The sequence below is a fragment of the Crassostrea angulata genome, chromosome 10 (assembly GCF_025612915.1).
Source record: "Crassostrea angulata isolate pt1a10 chromosome 10, ASM2561291v2, whole genome shotgun sequence".
Taxonomy (NCBI): domain Eukaryota; kingdom Metazoa; phylum Mollusca; class Bivalvia; order Ostreida; family Ostreidae; genus Magallana; species Magallana angulata.
In genome coordinates, this window is record NC_069120.1 from 40,258,672 (window position 1) to 40,275,450 (window position 16,779).

The 16,779-nt window shown below is 33.3% G+C and overlaps 1 protein-coding gene across 4 annotated transcripts; it reads left to right on the forward strand.

Annotated features, from left to right (window-relative positions):
- Nucleotides 1–293: 293 nt before the first annotated feature.
- On the forward strand, nt 294–16,342 carry LOC128167772 (DNA (cytosine-5)-methyltransferase 3B-like). 4 transcript variants are annotated; one of them, XM_052833676.1, is made up of 22 exons: nt 294–422; nt 731–923; nt 1,363–1,677; nt 2,412–2,765; nt 6,535–6,693; nt 8,580–8,693; nt 9,533–9,644; nt 9,873–9,965; nt 10,109–10,153; nt 10,303–10,388; nt 10,563–10,610; nt 10,996–11,060; nt 11,235–11,289; nt 11,713–11,844; nt 12,249–12,321; nt 12,648–12,793; nt 12,890–12,983; nt 13,456–13,607; nt 13,951–14,036; nt 14,229–14,313; nt 14,575–14,696; nt 15,499–16,342. In XM_052833676.1, the coding sequence occupies exons 2-22, from the start codon at nt 762–764 to the stop codon at nt 15,641–15,643; spliced, it is 2,643 nt and encodes an 880-aa protein (XP_052689636.1). In that variant the 5' UTR covers nt 294–422; nt 731–761; the 3' UTR covers nt 15,644–16,342. The 4 variants fall into 4 exon arrangements, with proteins under 4 accessions (XP_052689636.1, XP_052689638.1, XP_052689637.1 ...); XM_052833678.1 differs by having other exon boundaries at nt 731–846; XM_052833677.1 differs by lacking the exon at nt 294–422 and having other exon boundaries at nt 474–923.
- Nucleotides 16,343–16,779: the final 437 nt, after the last annotated feature.

Consider the following 16,779-nt stretch of genomic DNA (forward strand, 5'->3'; position numbering starts at 1 on the left):
ATTCCTCATAACACCCTCTTCTTTGTGTATTTGCAAACGCACAATGCATAGATATTGGAGAGTTGAAACGTGCAGGTGCTTGAGCATATGCTGAAAGATAGAACAACTTTAATGACATATATTCAGGAAGAAAAATGCTTTAGAAAAGAAAAATTACGTAACATTCAGAATCTAAATTGATGTTAAAACTGATGCAAAGCAGGTGGCGTATTTATCTATTTTATTTGTACATGTATGATAATCGTCGAGTATTCGAACGAATGAATTATCATGATTATGGCATTTCACTATATAGATTAAGATGCAAACGTATGCATTTGTATTAAAGCTCTTTTTAGACCACGTGCTGCGGAAACGCGACAGTTGCTGCGCATCATTTAACCCAGACTTATAAGGCTGGCGGGTGCACAGGATGTCGGAAGGTAAAACACTGGGAAAAAATATGCCAGGTTAAAGCCAACAACACATTTATCCAATAATTGACATTTTGCCGGGAAACTTTCCTAAGACTTTACTTCTCAGACGTGCGCGATACAAAAACTCGTGCACATTTTCGTGTCGATTTCAATATGTGCAGCAACGTTTTTAACCCCGACCAATTTACACTAATTGCTTGGTTTTGAAATCTAGGGCTATCGCGTATTAGATCATCTGCAGTGCATTCGATTGCATCAAAAAAACACGACGGGAAAATGTCATTCAAATTAATTAACACAATAAAATTTTACAGTAAATAAAGAGATGAAAATATCGCCATTGGCATGGTTGCACAGAGAGTTTTCTTTGCCCCCATCTTGGACCTCGCAATTCGTGATGCAAGGAAAAGAAAAGTTTACCATTTTCAAGGTAAAAAGGTTTTCTTTTTTTATTATCATCCCTCGTTGAACCCCAGTATTATGTGGGAAAAGTACGCTGTTCACAAGGTATGGCGAGAAATTCAATTTGCATTTTGTATGAAAATTTATGATCTTGAATTACCAACATATTTTATAACAATTATGGAAGGTACTGTGACCCACTTCCATATCATTATGGGACTTATTTGCACCGTTTAGTGTAGGAAACGGTTGATCTAGTGACTCATAGGTGGTCTAGTTGTGAAAATAGCAGACAAACTTTTTTTTTTGCTGCTAAAGGCTGGAAATTTAAAACCGTCAATTAAACTGATAACGGGACTGCACCGATCATAAAACCCCTTTTGATGCACTTTGTTTGCATAGTGGAATTGTGTGACATATTTTGGCATCCAATGTGCACTGGTCTATTCGTCTAGACACATTTGTCAGTAAATATTAAAAGAAACTAGGTGAATTACCACATGGATATCTAAATTTTTACAAGTGTGTGTATGTTTTTTCTCAGGGTTTTGACATTCCCTCTCAAGCTCGGAGTTACTCGGATTTTTCATTACCGAATTTTCTTCACGACAGTTGCAGCTCCTCAGCAAAAAGTGACCCAAATTCTGTCTCGGGTCCAATAGATTTTCCGGAGTCTGCTACGGCTGCAAAGCTTCCGGGAAAAGCAAGAAAAAGTTCAAGAGATAGGAGATTTAATATTGTTGCAGACTTTGCCAGCTCAGGAAAATCAATGAGACGGAAGCCGAAAACTGATGAATTCAGGCAGCACAGAGACTCCCGGAGACCGTTTATGTATAGGAGGTTAAAATTACAGAAAATGGTAACAAATTTCAATTATTTTTAATATTTGCAGGCTATTAAAGTACTGAATTACAAAGAATGTTGATATTTTGTCAAGGGAAAAAAAGGTTGAATCAGATGTCTTTTAAAGAGTATGGGGTGTACAGATAGCATATTTTTCTCATTGCCTAAGGATAGAAGTTATAAAAACTGATTTCACTGTGACTTGAGATAAAACTGAAATATAGAATTTTGAGGGGGAGGGGTAGGTGTTGTTCTTTTGTCAAGGAAAATTAATTGATAGAGTCTTGGATATTATGGGGTATAAGTTAAATAGCATATCTTGTACATGTATATTTATTTATACCTGTTTAAAAAAAAATAGATCACAGAGACAAAATAAAACTGAGATATTGAGGGGAAGGGGGAGGTCGTTCTTACTCTTTTGCCTGGCTGACCAAATCTTGTTCACTGTAATCTAAAATATTGTAATATTGGATACTCAAATCACATACAATATTTAAGATTACAGGGTTTGAATTATTTAGAATTGCAAATTGACAGTGATTTCATACCAGATATTTATGAGACACTTAATTGCTTAATTAGTTTATCTTTGATCATTTTTGAATCAATACATGTACAGTTATGATTTTAAAAAAAAAACGAAAAGATAAATATATGGTGTTCATCTTTTTATTCTGCTATCTATTTTGATTTTTATTTTGTTTATTTTAAAACTTGCTGAAAATATTGATTTTTTTTCTCAACCAGAAGTTGAAGACGACACTGACCAATAAGAAGCTACAGTGTCACATTTCTTGTACCACCTCCTTGTATAGTGTGGTTCGGAGGCCCAAGGGGTCAGAGAGTAGCCCCCAAAAGAAAGAGGGCCACTCTGACGAACGTGGCACAGAGTCAAAAAGTTACAAAGAGAAAGGTGGCCCCAAGAAGAGTAGCCAGGGGTACTCGTACGACAATAGGAGAAAGACTCGCAGCTCTTCTGAGAGCACTGCGAGTTCCATGACGGATGATGTAGCAAGTTCTATGACAGATGATGCAATGCCATCAGACTCGGAGTCTGTTTTAGAGTCTATTACCTCATCTTCATCAGCGGAAGAAAATCAGGTGAAAAAAATTACGAAGTTTTTCAGACAAGAATGTTTTTAATATATAAATAATTCATCATGATGAGGTTTTAACGGTGTGTAAATTTATCATTTATACAAGCTTTTGAAATTTATATTATGATTCCCTGCTGGAAAAGTAATTAAAAGAAATTGCATGCAACCAAACACACTTAAGCAGCCATATTAACCTTGACAGAGCTGCTTGCACTCTGTGGCGATAGTTAGGTAATCTCTTACAAAGTTTCCACCACCCAGAACATTTCCATTACTTTTTATATGAAAGTTGATAAGAGAAAAAGCATTAATTTTGCTCCAAATTGGAAACTTGCTGTGGGGAGTTTTGCTTGCGATTAAGGTTTTTTAAAAAAAATTGTGCAAAACGATTCCAGGTTATACTGATAAATGTGTATACAGTTAAGAGGGCTGGATAGTCGTGACATTTTAGGACTGTATTGATCTCCTTTAGAAGAAGAGTCTATATTAAGATATAGGAAAATGCTCAAATTTAAAAGCAGAAGTTTATGGGATTTTTCTTGACTAAATAATAGTTTATAGCTTAAAGGGGCATGGTCACGATTTTGGTCAAAAATATTTTTTTTTATTTTAACGTTTACAATGTTTCAGTAAGGCATTTTCAATAGGCAACCAAAATTTGAGTGTCGTTCGTTGAGTTATAAGCGAGTTACAGAGCTTACTATTCTTTGCTATGTAAACAAAGTCTTTGTTTACATTTTTAATGTTGAAGTGAAAGTTCATGTTTTAGACCTAAAATGGCTGTGTTAATTGTTAGGAACTGTTTATTTATGCTTCAAATGAATAAGATGATAGCCAAATCAGCTTGATAAAGATTTTTTACTGGTATATTGAACAAAATCAGGGCACGAGCCTTGTTTACATGAAAAAGAATTGTGAGCCCTGTATCTTGCTCATAACTCTTAATACTGACTCACAAATTCCATTTGATCAATAGAAATGCATTACTAAAGCATTGCAAATAATAAAAACAGAAAAATAGAATTTGACCAAAATCGTGACCATGCTCCTTTAACAAATCCTATCTAAGAATTTAAGGTAAATTTGATGTTAATTTTGTTGACCACCAAGCCTCCTTAAAAGGTGGAATGAACAATTCTGTTTAGAAAGAACATTTTTGTTTGGACAGGGCCCACACTACCTGCCTCAATCATTTATAATAATATGCAAGTCTTCTAGATACCACAATGGCATATATAACTAGACCTATTTTTGTCTCCAACAAAAAGGAAGGGCTTTTCGACAGCCCTTAAAACCCCTTATTCAAATTTATCATATTTTCTCTAAGAATCTGTATATAAAAAAATAAGGAAAGTATCATGAGCATAGACCCACACGTTAACATTTAAGAAATTAAATGCCCAAAGAAAGACAACTTCAGAGTTTTTTATCCAGCTATATCGTTTGTTACCTGAAATAAAAGTTCTAAAAATTCATATATAAGAAAGAACTCATTTAAGATTCAAGAGTTTTGGTATGCCAAAAGCTCTAATGCTAATCATTCATTGAGCAAAGCGAGATAACTCTTGAATTTTAATTTTTTTTAAATGTGATAAAAATATTATTTTCAGGCCCTTAAAACCCCTAAAAGGAGTCAAAAAGTGGCCCTTTGGACCATAATTTTTAAATTGTACTCTTTATTCTAAACTAATATCTGAAAAGAGTTTGAAAATTGGATGAGTAATAAAAAAGTTATAGCTAAAGGGCTGTTTTTAATACTGACCCCTTCAGGTCCCTTATTTTTCGGATTTTTTTTCCTCATACCTTTTCAGGTCTGCGCATTTAGTCCCTCATTACAAGTACAAATTATAAAAATATTCGCTTAAAAACTGTTTGAGAAAACGTTACATGCGTGAATTCAATTTAACATAGAAACTCCCATAGACAATTTTCATCGGCTCATAAAACCGGAAGTACTCGACACTATTCAACGAAACTTGGAATATATCTTAATTACGTCTATTAACACAATATCTATCCTAATCGTTTATTGAGCAAAGAGAGATAACTCTTGAAATTGAATTGTGATAAAGTTATCATTTTCAGACCCTTAAAACCCCTATAAGGAGTCAAAAAGTGCCCCCTCGGACCATATTTTTTAAATTGTACTCTTTATTCTGAACTATAAACCGAAAAGATTTTGAAAATCGGATAAAGAATAAAAAAGTTACAGCTAAAGGGCTGTCTTTAATACTGACCCCTTCAGGTCCCTTATTTTTCAGAATTTTTTTCCAAAGACCTTTTCCGGTCTGCGTATTTGATCCCTTATTGCAAATACAAAATATGAAAATATTTGCTTGAAAACTGTTTGAGAAAACGTTACATGCGTGAATTCAATTTAACATTGAAACTCCCATAGACAATTTTCATCGGCTCATAAAACCGGAAGTACTCAATACTATTCAATGAAATTTGGAAAATATCCTAATCACATCTATTTGAACAATACTTATCCGTCTTATAACATTCCTAAGCTTTTCTGAGTTTTTTATTTTTTCATCCCCCCTTTTCTCAAGTTTGAGGCCTCAAATCTTAAAACTGATAAGAGATAGAAACTCGCCGCCGCTTTACTTTTTAAACAACTGGACATGGTTGATCTAACTCTAAAATTACAACGAATTTCCATTAAAAATAAAAACAATATATTGATTCATTTAATTTCTACTATTTTGCTTGTGTAAACCGGAAGTACCGGAACCAGAAATCCAAAACCTTACATACTGGTGACATTTAAAAATGCTATAAGACTAATGTATTGTTATTTCTGAAATCCTTTCTGTTTTCAAAAAATCGCTGACGGAAATTCTGTCGAGAAAAAGAATAATAATAATAATAATAATAATAATAATAAAACATCAGAATAACAATAGGTCTTTTCGACCGAAAGTCGAAAAGCCCTAATGATATCATGATCTGTATACAGACAGATGAAATATGTAAAATCTCTATACAAAACTGTGATATCATGGTCTGTATAACCCAATTACTGCAGATTAAATACCGGTAAGTAGAATTTGCATTTCTAACTGTCTTTCTTAAAAAATATTAACAACCATGGTCTCACATTGCAAAGAAATATGATTCTTGGGCCTCAATGGTTTAGTGTCTGGATGACAATGGCTGATAAAACTGTCATCTGCTTTGCATCAATGGCACAGAGACAGTCAGACTGAACACATCAAGTTTGTGTTTAGAAGTTGCATAATCCATCTCTTGCTTGAAAGAGATGGAAAATACACAATTTGAAACCGATTGGTGAATAAGAGACAAAATGATTTAGGGCTAAGACAGTTTATAGAAATATGGATAATATTGATAAAATGTGAAGAGAATACTACATGTATCAATGTGTGTGTTTAAAATATTGATACAGAAAATGAAATTCCAGCTTTTTTCTATGCTTTGAATTTTATTTACAAACATCAAATATTATGAGAACTCAAAATTGAATAAATCTAAATCCGAAGGCTACATTACATTTATTAATAAAATGGTATCCATATCAACGACAGTGTATAATTCAACAATTTCAGATAATTTCAGTAAAAAGTATTTTTTTAAAATCAACATCATACTTTTTATAAAAAAAGAAAAATATTGTGATACATATTGTATCGTGACACAAATATTGTGAAATCAATACTGAAAAATTGAGAAAACAGTATATCATCCCAAGTTTGAAAATGAGACACTATCATTTACAGTTTTTCATTTGATTTAAATTTTGATTTTAGGATAGTCAAGTTGGGAATATAGTGTTTGCCAGTTTGAAAGGAAGCGCCAGTATCTCACGATGGTGGCCAGCCATCGTTATAGAAGGGAAAGAAGTGAATAAATCAGAAAAATCAGGATTTCTCTGGATCTTTTGGTTCGGAGATCACAGAATATCTCAGGTGAGGAATTATGGTAGTTGTTTTTGTTTCTGTATTTGATTCCAGGAGAAAGAGACTGATGAGTTTTAAAGCAATATTAGCTGCAATTTTCATGTTGAAGACATTTTTTCCATGAAAATGTTATTTTCTAGTTAAAAGAAAAAAAAATATCATGGCTTTCAAATTTCATCTTCGCTAGCCAAGGGTTTTCGGTCCACTTTGCTCCCCATAAACCCTTGGCGGATTTCATTGCGAAAACTCGGTGATGTGGTGGCGCTATCTAGCGAGCAACTTGAGTTGCGCCCCTTCCGTATATACATTTTAATCAAATTAAACAACGGGTTATATACACACTACGGCATTAATACAACTTGAAAACATGTTGACTACCGAATATCGGAACATAATTAACGATGCTATTAAATACGAATTAAGTTATAAACTAAGGAAAGCATGGAATGTTTTATTCATAGTGTTTTGTAAGGACCTGTACCAGGAGTGAAAAAGTCGCGATTTATATCAAAGCTTTCATGTCATAAAACCAGGTATCAATGTTGTGAATATTGCGGACCAAAGAAATTAAATAAAATAAATCTCACTGAACTTTTAAAAGCAATAACCATAAGCAGGAACGTATATACTGACGGGATAGTCCAAGAAAATCCAAGTACCGGTACTGTGGAATCATTTAATTTCGTGGATGCAAATTTTTGTGGATTGTGGATTTTTTGCTTATTTCTGGGGATGTAATTTCATTGATGTGCCAGTTTTTTAGTTTCAGTAGGAAAACCAAATCTTCTTAAATTTGTGTTCGTTGAGGATGTAAATTTGCAGCTGAGGGCTACCCATGAATACCAAGAAAATTTAGCCACTTCAAATTCCAATGATTACACAGTGTTTACTGTTTTTGAAATGTTTTGATGATTTCTTTTGGCCTGGTTTTGTTATACTGTGGTTTCATTATTCGTTGAACCCTGATTTTCATGCTTTTTTGTTGACTTAATCCATCAAATCAAATGTTCATTGAATTATCTACATTGTACTGATAGGCTGATTGTCTTTGAATTTACATTTCCTAGAAATTATGACTCTTACTCATTCCACGAAAAATGATGCTTATTTTAAGAAAACCACTGTCATTTATCAACCTTATCATAAATATCCTAGATATTAATTATTTTTGCTTAATTTTAATTATGACATTAAAAATACTACTTTACAAATCCTCACTTGCGTATCAAGCTCAATAGAACACGTTTTCTTCAAAGTGACATGGTGAAGCAAATTACAAAAAATAAGATTTTTACATGATTCAAACTGATTTTACTACTTGAATATATATAAATATGAACTTTGAAAAAAATAATCTGTCAAAGGCTGATAAGTGTGAGGGTTGTCTAAATTTGCATACTGTGGTTTCATTAATATTCAAGGGTATCAATTTTTGTGGATAAAGTGAAAATCACAGTTTCAAGGATAAGTAAATTTGTGGCCAATGACCCTATCAATACAAAATGTTGATAAAAATTGCACTTCAATGAACATTTAATTTCGTGGATCAACTAAACAACGAAATCCACGAAAATTGGTATTCAACGAATATTGATGAAACCACAGTATAATGAACACAAAACTGAAAATCAGTTTTCTCATGTACCTGTACATGTAAAAGACAGCTATATGTTATTATTTCACCTTTTGTCGTACAATATGCAAAATTTCAGATCCTTGCATTATCTTTCTCTGACTCTTGAGAAATGGAATGATTAGTAATAAGGAGTTTTGCTATGTGTTGCGAAAACTTCCAGCCGCTACATTTTCTTAAACCTTTCACATCTTTTTATAATGTTTTAAAACTCTTGTAAACTTGATTTTTCTCTATTCTTGATGATGCTCTTCTGTGACAGGTTATGGCCAGTAACATAGGTGACTTTGCATCCAACTTTACCAAATTCGGATTGTGCAATAAAGCAGTGAAGAATTGTCCAAACTTCATTAAAGGAATAAATGAAGCTATACAGGTATGTCAGTAACTAGCTGCAGGACTGTAGCTCCCGGTCTGAAAAAATTCGGATGGACGACCTGGGAGCTACAGTGCCTCCCATAGTAAAAAACTGCAATTTACGGCGCACAAAAAATTGCGCTAAGTTTGGACTTATTAACCTTATTTTCACACAAATTCTGTAAAAATAATTAGAACCATAAAATTCTTCAGCAAATTTACTACTGATATCATCACTTTACTTGCCTCAGACCTTCTCTTAAACATGATAACCGACCTCGGAAAATGAAGTATGTTAATTTACGTCGAGATCGAGAGTCGCCATTTTTAAATGTAAACAAACATGCACCACTTTAATTGACAGGGCTGGGGATGGTGTTTCAAAGAATATCAGAGGCAAGTGAAGTGACAATATCTGTAGTAAAATGTCCGAGGAATTTTTTGTACAGAATGTGATCGTAGATGAGATTAATCAGTCAAAACCTAGCGCATTTTTTTGTGCGCCGTAAATTGCAGTTTTTTACTATGGGAGGCACTGTAGCTCCCAGGTCGTCCATCCGAATTTTTTCAGACCGGGAGCTACAGTCCTGCAGCTAGTCAGTAACTTGTGGTAAGCTTGCTCAATTACACTTATTTAATTTTACAGCTTGATATATTATTCCTAATCTTCTGTATTTAGCAGAGAAACCTGCCACACACTTTTCAGCAACAAGTAGCAACAAATGTTTACCTTAGCATTTAAACATCATCTGATTGTTGCAGGGTTAATTTTTATTAATTTTATAAAGTGTACAAATCTTATAAACAATTCTTCCCAAATTATTTTGTGAATATTTAGTATTCAAGAAATCATTGCAGATCTGTGCTGAAAGAATCACTCACAACACAGAAGACATGACTGAGGAGGAACTATTGGGCTGGGCTAAAGAGGGGTTCCCAAGAGGTCAAGGTCATTTCTTCCCTGATCCAGGTAGAACAGAGTTTTGGCAGTGTACAGAGAGATAGAGAGAGAGAGAGAGAGAGAGAGAGGCTAAGGCAGTAGGGTAGCACATCTAAAAAATTAAATAATAAATTTGTTCAGTGGGTAACGTAGCCTTCTAAAAATCAAATCTATGTGAAGCATTTCTGCATTATGTATCATTAGTTTGCACTTCTAGTAAGTGTTATTATTAGGTTTGATGTCTATTGAATACTGCAGATGACCCATTGCCTCAGATGGTAAAGACCTACCTCACAAAGATTAAGGATAATCTGAAGCTTGTAGATACATCCAAGAAAAGATCTCCAAACAGTAAGTGAAGCCAAACAACCTCGTATGTATGGATGTGTTTCATATGAACATGTACTGATACTGAGTAGAGTGGTCCTGTTATAGTATGCATAAAGGGAGAAAACTCTGTTTATCATAATGTTGCTAACTTTGGTTTGTTGCAGAAAGTGCAGTGAAGGCTTTAAGAGCAGGTGAAAAAGAATTGTCTGGTATGTTTGTTAGTGATTTGTTATATAGTGGTTTTATCCTTTTTTTGAAACAAAAATAATCTGATTATTTAACAGAGTATATATAAAAAATGAACAAAAAACTGAATTGCACAATGTAAGGATTGTTTGAGTTTGATTTTCATCCATAGAGATATGCCTCTCCTGTGATGACATTGAGAATGTGGAGGTGGAAGATCATCCATTGTTTTTTGGGGGCCTCTGTAAATCCTGCAAGGTTTGACTAATGTCACAGAATTAGGACTTTTTTTTCTGCATTTTGGACAATATTTTTTCTCTAACGTTTTTGTCTCCTCTGCAAGAAACTTAATGTCCTAACTTCACTCCTGTGTATACTGAATGATTAAAAACTATTGTGAGCGAATTTACCACATTTCAATTTTTCTCACAGGAAGAGTGGAAGGAGAGCATACATATCTATGATGATGACCAAACAAACGTGAGTAACATCACATTATACAGGGAAATATTTGCCTCCATTTTATTTTCACCCCTTTTGCCATTGCTGTCAGCGAGCAGATTTAAGACAAGGCATTCTAATGACTGAAATTACCTTTCTTTAAAAAGAACTGTGTCTGGGCAGATTTAAAAAAGGGCAAAACTTTGCAAGTGTAGAAGGGTGAAAACTACACGGGGCGAAAATAACCCTGTATACAGTGCATCTTTTGACTTTCATTGATTCATACAATCATATAATTTTAGCACATATGATTTTAACATTGGATGACTTATGTTATATTTATGAGTTCCTTGGTTTTATGTCTTAAGATTCATAACATTCTAAATGGACTTCTATTATTAACAGTTTTTTTGAACTCTTACAGACCTTCTGTGTCATTTGTTCAACTGGTGGGGATCTAGTCGTTTGTGAAGACGTCAACTGTGGAAAGTAAGCTTAATGCTAGCTCTATATTGTACTGTCTATTTCATTTTTGATTCAGGGATTTTGAATGAATATGAAAAGGGGAGGTAACTCCACACATATTTGTGACATTTCCCCTTCAAATAATTTTTTTTAACATACTGGTAGGTCTACTTCTGTTGAACGTTTTTTTTTCTTCAGGTCATATTGTGTGGAGTGCATCAAGAATTATCTCAGTGAAGGGCAGCTGAAAAAAGTAAGAAATAGGAAAACTATTTTTTTTTTTTAAACCAGTAAAATGATTAAAAGATGTTTTCTTCCTAAGATGATTTTGAACTGTATATAATTTGTGATTTTACACATTCTTGTAATTATGTATGCACTTTTTAAGGAATAAGGATTTATATTTTGAGTATTGTGAGGTGATGAAATACTGTCAGGGGTGATCAAATCGAACAAAACATGAAAGGCTTTATGATAGATTTGATCATGCCTGACCATATATGATCACCTCATTAAAATCAAAAAATGATTCCTTATTACTAATATTTATATAATTTTCAACAATTGCGCAATTTAATATTGAAATAGTCATTGATGTAATGTATTGGACCATGCATTACAAAATTAATTCGTAGTGTTATCACAAAGACACTGGAAAATGTAAATATATTTGTAGATAAAGGAGAGTCAGGTGTGGAACTGTTTCCTGTGTACATTGTACAACAAGTCCACCCATGGCTACCTGATCCCGAGGCCCAACTGGCGAGACAAGACAGTGCACATCTTTGACTCGGGATACAGAACTGACGTGAGATGCTACAATGCTTAAATGTTGTGTCTGTGTGTGGCGCTTCTAGTACTTTGAGATGTTTGTGTGCTTTTTATGTGTGTAATATTTTTATTTTCCAAAAACATTGACAAAAATTTTCTTGTATGTGTGTGATATTTTTATTTTCCAAAAACATTGACAAAGTTTTCTTGATCTCTACATTTAACAGCTATGTTAATTGGCTCAAAATTAATTGTGTTTGCTCTTTTATATGTATTTGTAGATTACTATACAATTCATTTGTATATTATTTTTGAACTGCTCTGCTCAGGGAGATTATGGCACACTGAATAAATTTGGATGTTGTTTTTTGTTGTTTTTATAGACAAAATCTCAATAAAGGAGTTTTTGAAAATGACTTGCTTTCATGAAAATTATTTCAGATGTTGCCTTCATTTTTCAAAGGTCCCAAACAAGCAGTGAGGGTCCTGTCTCTTTTCGATGGAATCTCTACTGGTAAAGAGCTTTATCTCTGTCTCTATAGCAACAGTATACAGTAGAACATGGTTATGGCAAACAAGCTTATCCCAAAATTACTCTTACAGCGAAGTTAAGTTTCATTCCCTTAATCTTTAAGTTGCATTTTAAACCAATTGGTTATAACAAATTACTTTGATAACTAATCAAAATTGCTTGTCCTTTTGCTTTGCTATAACCAAGTTTTCCTGTATTTGCATACAAACAATTTGTACATGGGTGCATTTAACCGACTTAGGAAAATTGTATTTTAATCAAGCTTTTGAGTACATTTAAAGCATATGAAGTTCTTTGCTGATTTTAAGGTAAGGTAGTTTTGGACAATATTGGTCTTGATGTGGAAGAATACTATGCTAGTGAGATTGACGATGACGCCATCTTGGTCTCTATGGTGAACCATAGAGATTCTGTTCAGCATCTTGGAGATGTACGGAGTCTAACCCGTGAAAAGGTAAGACTTTGTCTATAACAAAATTGGCTTCAGTTGTGAGTTACCATAAATAATGGTATAATTGCTTTTCTGCTCATTACCTTTGTCTTTCTGTAGCTAAACAAACTTGGAAGAATAGATCTGTTGATTGGAGGGTCCCCATGTAATGATCTATCCATAGTCAACCCAGCTAGAAGAGGTTTGAGTGAGGGTGAGTTACATCAAGAATATACCATATCATTAACTTGTGTCCCCTAGAGTCAGTGAGAACCCAACCCTAAACATTTGGAGCACTTCAGTCTGGAAATAACGTCATATATATCTCATCTGAATGTTACAGTAGTCTAAATTTGATATCCTAGAATTTTAAGATTGATGCAGATTCATTTGTTCAAATTACTGTTCAAATTATTGTCATAATTTTTTTATATTTCTGGATGATCTAAAGCTACATACTTTCTAAATCTCTGTGAAACTCAGTTTAAATCAACAAAAATATGGCAAAATTGATACAAAAAATGGATACAAATTTAAAACTTGCAAATTCAAATGTCTCAAATTATCTCTCTTTAGATCTAAACACAACTGTATCTTGGCGAATTCAAGACTGGGGAAAACTGTTTGCAAGTGTAAAATGGCAAAAATGACCTTGTATACAGTATGTCATTATGTAAATTTTTCAGAGGGGACAGGGCACCTTGTGTTTGAGTTTGGGAGGGTCCTGGAGTACCTGCAATCTGTGTCCAGGGCCAGGGGCCAGCATCTGTTCTGGATGTTTGAGAACGTGGCCTCAATGAGGGCCGACATCAGAGACACCATCAGTGAATGCTTCAAGGTATTTATATCACCCCCATCACCATTGTTCCCTGTCAATGGTATTGTGAATGAGTCAGTACTGTAATGCTCTTAGGCAGATCTCTATTTATTCAACACTTTCAATTGTAATATTTTGGCATTATGAAAATTTAACATATTCATTCAGAAACTGAAAAATTAGATGGAATATTCCTTTTTTGCTAATTTATATCAGGATGGGGCTCAAAAGTGTTTTTGTGATCAAATGTGTCGGGTTATGTCAATGTTTTCTACTGTACTGGGAAATACTATTTACATTTTCTTCTTCTTCCATGAACCTGTTTGACTAATGCTATGACCTTGAACTTTGACCTATGTTTCAGTGTCCCCCTGCCCTGTGGGATGCTAAGTATGTGTCCCCTGCCTCACGGGCCAGGTACTTTTGGGGAAATATCCCTGGCATGTACAGGTATATAAGACAATTGTCTGCAAGAAAGGCTAAATGGGCTTCTCATAAATTTCTTATGAAAAGAGCATCAGCATAAATTTCAAAATAAAAAATAAAAAATACCGATATTCATTTTATCGGTATATGTTTTGACTTGTTATGTACATATCTTACAATTAAAATGGTATTAAATATTTTTTTTTTCCTTTCTAGTACTCCATTCTTAAAAAATCCAGACTCCATCAAAGATTTCCACTTGAATGATGTCCTGTATTTACAAAACATTCGATCATCAAGGGTGAGTAGAGACATTTGAGGACCGGTTTACAGAGAGAAATATTAATGATAATGAGGCTCCAGCAAACCTCACAAAAAATGTTTGCATGAAAATCAAAATTGGTTTACAGTATAGCATTATCTTAATTAACATTAACATATTAATCACAATCATCTGATGCTGCAGTCTTGCTGTGAATCACAGAAAATGTACGCTGAGTTACTGTCTTTAGTACATCTATAAAGGTATACTATAAAGATTACTTCTTGTTATAATTTTTAGTACAAGACGGTGCGCTGTATCACTGGGAAGAGGAATTCTCTCAAGCAGGGGAGAAACGAAGACCAGTTTGTCATTCTGATGAACGGAAGAGAGGACAACATGTGGATCACTGAAATAGAGAGGTAAAACCAGGACCGGAGCATCATATTGGACGAATCTTTATATACTGTGGAATCATTAAATTTTGTGGTGGCTCAATTTTCTTGGAATTCATTTGTACCTCTCATCAACGAATTAACATCCTATAGGAATTATAATTTTTATAGTTATAAAGTCATATTTCCTTTTGTAGGTATAAGAGAATGCATGAAATTACGTCCCCACAAACCTGTAATATTTAAGCAATCCACAAAAATTTGCCCCCACAAATTTGAATGATTCCACAGTATGAAACTGAAAACAAACTTTTAATTGCATGCGAGAAAATATGAAGTTCTCCTAAACCTTGTCATCTTGAATATTTCTTGCTGCAAACTAGTTTTTTGTAATGCGTCTTTAACATTTGTTGAAAATTAATCACATAGTTTTTGTCATGAAAATAAGTTGCTGCAAACCAGTACATGTATGTCAGGAGTAAATCACAAAAAAGGTGGTTTCTCATGAAAATTTGGTAAACAATATTAAGAAATCTTAACGAGGTGTGATTTTCATGTTTGTCCTTGAAATTGGTACATTTGAGGAAAATAGGGTCATTTTTGGATTCACATGAATTATTCCAACAATTTAGAAAGTTATTACAAGTGTGAGCGATCTTTTTATTTCCCTTAGTTAATACGCAAAGATTTCTGCTTTCAACACTTAACTACATTTATTTTGTAGACGTTCCCCACATTCATTATTGACCCCACTACTTGAATAGTTATAATAATATTTAACATGAAAATGTATTTGATTTATAATTTCTTTTTTTGGTCTTTACTTTAGAGTCTTTGGGTTTCCAGAGCATTACACAGACGTAGGGAATATGTCGGTCACCGCCCGACACAAGCTGATTGGCCAGTCTTGGAGCGTCCCAGTGGTGGAAGGCATCTTGTCCCCACTCAGGAAATTTTTTCGCACCAAAAAATGATCTCATGTACTTTTATATTGTGATAGGGCAAGAGATATTGCAAATGGTTCATACTAAGGAAGCCATGATAGGAAGGAAAATATTTTTATTTACTTTTTGGAATTTTTTCTGGATTTTTCCTTGATCAATATGTGAATCATTGTTAAAATCAATTTTGTGAAAATTGTATACATTTCTTTATCAGATTAGATTTTTACTTGTGATTTTCTTTTTTGGCTATCCATGATGTTTTATTAATGAAGTTGAATAATTTTTATGATATTTGCAGATTTATTGCTATTACTGTTGTTCTTTTTTTAAAAAAATTCAGTTATTAAGAAATTGTTGTTTAATTGTTATCATATTGTGTGATTCATCCCTTTTTGGGAACTAGATTTTGATTAATTGTTTTGATTGATGAATTGATTATTTTAAAGATTTTAATTGATTGGAGCTGTTTAAACAAATTTATGTGATTATATGATGTGATAAGAAAGGCCACGTTACCATTTGTGATATAATCTTTGTACGAAGTTTATTCATTTGCTTGTATCACCTTTTTGTGCATACAGTGCTAATTGTTCCTACTCATAAATGGCATTAGCAGATGGAATGAAAAAATATACTTGGGGTTTAAAATGTTTGGTATTAAAACTTTTGTCATCTTGTACTTTCAATTTTTGTAAGTCAATTTGAAAAATACACAAATTTTGATTTTTACTGCCAAATTTCTTTTCTTTTTTCAAGGATATAGAGGGAATCAGAAAAAATTTCTGCAATGATCGCTACCTTCATAACACGCATCAATCATTCAATTGCAAGAAAGCATTTTATTTATTTCTTTTAACTAATTAATAAAGAAGAAGGTACAGTTTCTTTTAATATTTGCCCTAAAATTCAAAAGTTGTTTAAATCTTCTGAAAATACACATATAATATCTTGAACAGGTGTGTATATGAAATGCTAAGTTATACATTTTTATCTTGTTTCAAAAAATGGTTAAAAATGGCATATTTTCTCATAGTTTTCTGAAGAGGAAAATGTGTCCGCAGCCGCCGCCCACAAAATTAATATATTTTATGTGTTTTAACATGATAGAGTTATAATGTGAGTTTCATCATGGGCGATGGCTGCGGACATAGTTTTCTGTTCAAAAA

Excerpts from the sequence above, each read along its gene's own strand:
- LOC128167772 (XM_052833676.1), top strand. The coding sequence starts at position 762 with ATGGTTGCACAGAGAGTTTTCTTTGCCCCCATCTTGGACCTCGCAATT. Across the intron at positions 924-1,362 it reads AAAAGTACGCTGTTCACAAG|GGTTTTGACATTCCCTCTCA; the intron begins GTATGGCGAGAA and ends GTTTTTTCTCAG. Across the intron at positions 10,154-10,302 it reads AGGTGAAAAAGAATTGTCTG|AGATATGCCTCTCCTGTGAT; the intron begins GTATGTTTGTTA and ends TTTCATCCATAG.